Source organism: Oncorhynchus clarkii, chromosome 28, assembly GCF_045791955.1.
Source record: "Oncorhynchus clarkii lewisi isolate Uvic-CL-2024 chromosome 28, UVic_Ocla_1.0, whole genome shotgun sequence".
Lineage (NCBI taxonomy): Eukaryota > Metazoa > Chordata > Actinopteri > Salmoniformes > Salmonidae > Oncorhynchus > Oncorhynchus clarkii.
Genome location: NC_092174.1, coordinates 31,740,919 through 31,747,378, shown reverse-complemented (window position 1 = coordinate 31,747,378; position 6,460 = coordinate 31,740,919). Strand labels below are relative to the sequence as shown.

The 6,460-nt window shown below is 41.1% G+C and overlaps 1 protein-coding gene across 1 annotated transcript; it reads left to right on the top strand.

The window, feature by feature from the left end:
* Positions 1 to 75: 75 nt before the first annotated feature.
* On the top strand, positions 76 to 5,889 carry LOC139387606 (mucin-1-like). The gene is made up of 5 exons (XM_071133972.1): positions 76 to 290; positions 1,662 to 1,988; positions 2,703 to 3,086; positions 3,200 to 3,357; positions 3,501 to 5,889. Exons 1-5 carry the CDS (start codon positions 224 to 226, stop codon positions 3,549 to 3,551), a joined length of 987 nt encoding a protein of 328 aa, XP_070990073.1. The 5' UTR covers positions 76 to 223; the 3' UTR covers positions 3,552 to 5,889.
* Positions 5,890 to 6,460: the final 571 nt, after the last annotated feature.

The window sequence follows — 6,460 nt, the reverse complement described above, 5'->3', positions numbered from 1 at the left end:
GTGCGTTAGTCCAACATTGCGCACCGCGCGTCATACAGGCATTTCAACCACACCCCTTCTTTCATATCCTCTAATGCCAGACCCTTCTGTATTTTTAGCAATGCTGTTCTCTGTCAGATAACCAACCGAAAGAGCAGCAAATAATGCGCTCTAGCAAATAAGAGAACGGACGTTAAAAGCCGTTGAACGTTTTATCATCGTATCCACGAAAGCGGCACATGAAATGAACATTGAAATGCATCTAGTGGTTTGTGCTTTGGTGATCCTTACCAGATCATCGCAGACAAAGGGTAGGTGTCGGTGTGTGTGCTGTGTTTAGAATAGACAGCCTGCTGAGAATATATATTTTGTGCTTGTCATTCAGTTTACTTTATCATCACAAAATATTCTGAAGATAGTTATTCTGATATTCTGATGACAATTTGTATAATGTAGACTAAACGTAAATGTAATGTTACCAATTTAATTTGGCAGTGTTTATCGACTGGTCATACACTAGGGCTACCTGTCAGTGCGGGTTATTATGAGGTTATTATAGGTAAGGATATTTTTATTGACATAAGAGGCCAATAGGAACATTCTTTGAATTTCTCAACATATTTTGCCTGATCTTTTGCTTGATATCAGGGTTGGGGTTCAATTCTATTCTAATTTTATTACTTCTCCCTGTAAATTTAATTAAATTCAAATTCCAGGCCAGTCTTTGAATTCAGAGATAATTAAATTCCAATATTAGGTCAATTCCATTAATTCCATTCCTAATTCAATATTATGAACAAAACAATTCCACAAATTTGAATTCAATTCCCTCAGGGTTTGAGGCTGATCATTTCACTGTTCAGACAGCCTCGCTATAATGGAAATATAGAAATACAAGTTAAAATTATTTAAAACAAATCCTGTAGTCAAATTTTTTATAATAAGTGGATTAATTCCATTAACTGGGAAATGTACAAATATTGAATTCCAATTCAATTCCAAAGATTAAATGTGTTTACAATTAAAATTCAATTTAAATTCATTAGTGAATTCAATAATATAATTGGAATTTCAAATTAAATTGGAATTTAACCTAACCCTGCTTGATATACTTAATCAGTTATTCTTGTGAGTATTGCATTCTTATTTAAATACATACTCGTTCAGTACTATAGTCTCATATTCCAGTAAGCCTATGAAAACATGTTTTTGTATAGCCTATTGCATTTGGATTGTTGCCAACTGCTCTTATTATGAATATTTCATAACATAAGTATATCATATGACATGATCAACAGCAGATCAATTAGTATTGCTGATAAGAATGGAAGGAGAAATGATGTACTCCCTCTCAGCAATAGCCACGGATGCCTAATTATATAACACCACAGTGCTACAGGCCACTGACACATTAACTATTCAACACTCAATACTCTTAAACAATGAACAATTCAATGGCATTTGAACATACACTAGACATATATGAAAATGCCAACAATCATGACCAGAGCCCTGGGTTCTTCCTGCTCAGGTTAAGTGGAAAGGAAAAATAATCAATAAATATGTATTTCCCAGTCATGCTTTTGTAATGTCTACCAGTATCAGTAATTAATCTATTCACAACAACATGGAGAACCAGGACATTATATTTATACAGTGACATCATCATTATTTTCTTGTAGGCCAGAGTACTGCTTTGCCCCCTGTCTTCATCCCAGTTAGCCTCCAGCGTGAGGACGTGTCTACTGCATCCCAAGCCCTCCTAATTATCAATGAAGATGGGGATCCGGGGCCAGAGCCAGGTCCTGCCAATCAGACCTCACCAGACCAAGCGGATAGAGCCCTAACCAAACCAGCTGTTACCAACAGCGACAAGCTGCACCAATCAGATTCTGTTACAGACGCTGGTGACAGCGATGACATGGCTGTGACCAATCAGATGACCAAGTCTCCAGCTGCACACACAGTCAACACTGTTACCACCACCCAAGACAATGCCACTCTCGCAGGTACTGTAACCCAAAGGATATTTCACTTCTATCAGCGTCATTAAGCCTGTCTATATTCCCCATGGTTACCCTGAGGTAGTCCTGTCTATGTAATACTATAGTAATTATATTACTCTGTGACTTTCTCTCAGCCACCACTCAGCTGGTAGCTTGTTTATATAGTGTTCAGTCTGAAAATAGACAGCCGCATTCTGCAAAAGCTGCTTGTTTGCAAACACAGAAGCTTGCCTCAGGCTCCACCCACCATCAAACAGCTTACCAGGGGAATAGAAAGGCTCCATCTTTCCCTTCTATCATGGTATGCCCTGGGCCTGGCTACCTGTGTGCCTTGGCAACAGGGAGTAGAGGCGTGTTGAGCGGTATAGAGGGGGATGTGGCAACCTGATGTAGGAGGTATCGTTTTAACAAATATAACTATCTCTGTCAATGCTGAGCGAGTCTGCTGTGTCTGATGCCTCTTCTGCCTGACAAACACACAATATGACATAATACCATCCAGATTTCAATACATCTGTCTCTCTAATTCTCCTCCTTTTGCTTTCAAATAACAATGAGTATAACCTCATTTAGGAGAAGCAGTAATGATGGTAAATGAAAAAAGACTCATTGCAGAACCCTTATCTGTTACTTCCATTGAGATACTGTATGTACAGTGTGTAATACTGTCTGTATGTAATACTGTTGCAATTATATTTCTATGTGATTATCACTCAGCCGTTCCAGATGGCTCCTCCTCCTCATCCCCTGTGAAGAGCACCTCCCCTGCAGGACTGCCCTCCATCCTAGGGGACACTACTAGCCACCCCTCCAACCTAGGGGACACTACTAGCCACCCCTCCACCCTAGGGGGCACTACCCACCCTGGTTTCGCTGGAGGCCACCTCACCACCTCTACTCCTCCTGCCTTAGATACCAACCTACTTCCATCCCATGTTTTAATACCGATCCAGTCCTCTGTCCAACCCAGCACCCTTGCCCTGATCCCTTCCCCAACCCAACCCCTCACCATGGAGCACCCCCAGACCTCTGCCCCAGTCCACATCCCTGTCAGCCCACCTCAACAGGAGGTTCCATCGGAGCTCAATGTTGGAGATGAGGGTAAGGCGATAATATACCAATTAATCAATCAAATTGTTCACTCATTACCCAGTTAACAAATTACACAACTAATTAGACAATCAATCAATAAATCAGTTAACGTGTTGTTCCAGACAAAGGGCCACATCTCCACTCTCCTCTGGACCCTGTGCTGGCTGGCCTGGTCTCTGTCTTCATTGTCACCACAGCCGTAGTCTCTGTCATCCTCTTCCTCAAGTTCCGCCAACGAACCGACCACCCGGACTTCCACCGGCTGCAAGATCTACCTATGGTGACCATACTATACTTGACATGTTAGATTCAAGTCTTCTGTGGCATGACATTTTGTTCATGTGAGATATATGATTTCAATTAATTTGAAGTGATATAGTGTTTGGCAACATTATGACTCTCTTGTTTTGTCTTCCTGTCCAGGATGACTTGATGGAAGACACGCCACTTTCCAGATACACTTACACTTACTGATGATGGAAACTTTTCATCAACAACAGTCAACTTTTCTTCTAGCACAGCTACAAAGCAGACACCCAATGGGCTGCCATTTTGGATCCTGGCAAAGCTTTTGACTGGACTCGAGGCCCTCTGCCAGTGCCCATGTTGACTCCCTATGATTCCCCCTTCTGAGCAGTTTCCAATTAGATTGTGTTCTGTTAACAATGAGAGGCTTTCAATACCCAATGAGGAGTTTCAAGACTAGGCCAACATCAGAGGTTTCAACATTAAGCCAACATCAGAGGTTCCGTTTAAACATTAGACCAACACCCTCAATATTCCCTTTGAAACTCTCGGACGTCTCATCTGCACAGGGGTCTGTTTTGTTCTTCAGAGACGAGTTCCCTTTGTAATGCACCCCCTCCTCCTGATACAGGTCATGCACAGCACAGGCTGCACTTTAATGTGTTGTATAAACAGTCACAGTGCTCCCACAGTCTCCAAAGCCCCTAAATGAGTTGGTACTGTATGAAGAAGACACAATGTCACGTTGGATGTTGTTGCCTGAGTCCAGGATCGAGGGAAAATGGAAAGGGAGTGAAAGATGGTTACTGTAGAGGTACTTGATTTCAATGTTTATCAGTCTCCCATAAACCATGTTATAGAACTATTCTAATCCTTGAACTGACCAAATATGAGTGAAGTGCTCTTTCAAACCAGAATGTCTAGTGGGTTGAAAAACATCCATCCTTGGTCTTACTTGATAGCCAGTAAACATTCTGTAAATGTAACCCAAAACAGTCAGAGAAACAGTCAGCTTCTCTGCATTCGTTGGTTAATTAGATTGGGGGTGTAGAAAGGCAGGGGCGGCTGATCCATTTTTAGCCCAGTGGGCCTGTCTAACTTGTTTGGGGTTTTTTTGCGCAAAATGATGATGATCTGGCTAATAATGGGGGCCTCAAGGTAAAAAAAATGGACTGGTGTGTTAGAAATACCAGTGGCCATTTCTGGTCCCAGTCCGCTCCTGCAGAAAGGGGGTCACCTCCAATAAGCGTGACATGATTCAAAGCCATATAGATACAGATCCATTTCATAGACTACTTTGAGGAGAAAGGTTAAGGGATAAAAGTTCACCAATGGTGATGAGACGGCAGTGCTTCATGTGGAAGTGATCAGCTAATAAACATTGTTAAACACAAATGATGCAAAGTATAGTATTATCAAAATGTAAATGCAAAATGTACGCTTAGTATTTCTTTACAAGCCATAGGAAATTATGTAATTAGATATTTATTAACTATTTACTTGATATTTAAGAGTGTCTCAGAAAATGATCCTTTAAGTTAATTGGAAATAATAAAATGCAGAAACAGCAGAGTATATATTAGAACTATGAGATTTTAAGTTACATTTAGATTGAAAATGACCTGAAGAAAATTACTTTTTGTCGTGCACTGCAACAAATCATATTTACAGTGTTTAAGGGTTTTACCTGTAAGTGCCAAAAGTGATGTAAGAGGTTGACATACAGATTCAGGGTTAACTGTAAAAAATGAACATTTAAGGACTTTTTTAATAAATAAACCTAAACCCTTTTTGCTGTGTGCCTATGACTCTACAGCATAATCAGGAAGTGATTCACAAGTTCAGAGAGCTATTGTATTGTTAATTATACTGGACAAAATATAAATGCAACAATGGGAGAACAGATGCTGCTGGAAGTGGTTTTGGAGGGCCAGTAGGAGGCACTCTTTCCTCTGGTCTAAAAAAATATCCCAATGCCCCAGGGCAGTGATTGGGGACACTGCCCTGTGTAGGGCGCCGTCTTTCAGATGGGACGTTAAACGGGTGTCCTGACTCTCTGAGGTCATTAAAGATCCCATGGCACTTATCGTAAGAGTAGGGGTGTTAACCCCGGTGTCCTGGCTAAATTCCCAATCTGGCCCTCAAACCATCACGGTCACCTAATAATCCCCAGTTTACAATTGGCTCATTCATCCCCCTCCTCTCCCCTGTAACTATTCCCCAGGTCGTTGCTGCAAATGAGAAAGTGTTCTCAGTCAACTTACCTGGTAAAATAACGGATAAATAAATAAAAGATTTGACTGATTTACAGTTCATAAGGAAATCAGTCAATTAAAATAAATAAATTAGGCCCTAATCTATGGATTTCACATGACTGGTAATACAGATTGGCATCTGTTAGTCACAGTAAAAAACAGGGATCATCAGCTAGATTCAGCCGAGGGCTGATTTTTTTTCTTGAGTGGATGGTCGGGGGGCCTAATTACAAATCATTTGTAGACTGCTAATTGACCACAAGAAACCTAAACACATATGTTTGACTAAAATATACTCATTTGAAACCTTCCTTACATTTGAATAAGATCACATATGTCTCTCTATTATGTGTGAGAATACTTGGGAACAAATGTCCCACCCCTCTTCAATGGCTGTGCGAAGTTGCTGGATATTGGCGAGAACTGGAACATGCTGTCTTACACGTCGATCCAGAGCATTCCAAATATACTCAATGGTTGACATATCTGGTGAGTATGCAGGCTGTGGAAGAACTGGGACATTTTCAGTTTCCAGGAATTGTATATAGATCCTTGCGACATGAGCCTGTGCATTATCATGCTGAAACATGAGGTGATGGCGGCGGCTAAATGGCACGCGAATGAGCCTCAGGATCTCATCACGGTATCCCTGTGCATTCAAATGGATATCACTAAAATGCAATAGTGTTCATTGTCTGTAGCTTGTGCCTGCCCATACCATAACCCCACCGCCACCATGGGGCACTCTGTTTAAAACGTTGACATCAGTAAACCGCTCGCCAACACGACACCATACACGTGGTCTGTGGTTATGAAGTTGGTTGGACATACTGCCAAATTCTCTAAAACGACATTGGAGGCAGCTTATGGACATTCAATTCT

What these genes read in the sequence shown, in the direction of transcription:
- LOC139387606 (XM_071133972.1), top strand. Translation starts at nt 224, where the DNA reads ATGAACATTGAAATGCATCTAGTGGTTTGTGCTTTGGTGATCCTTACC. An exon ending in AGACAATGCCACTCTCGCAG is followed by an intron (nt 1,989 to 2,702) that starts GTACTGTAACCC and finishes ATTATCACTCAG; the next exon opens with CCGTTCCAGATGGCTCCTCC. An exon ending in GCTCAATGTTGGAGATGAGG is followed by an intron (nt 3,087 to 3,199) that starts GTAAGGCGATAA and finishes GTGTTGTTCCAG; the next exon opens with ACAAAGGGCCACATCTCCAC.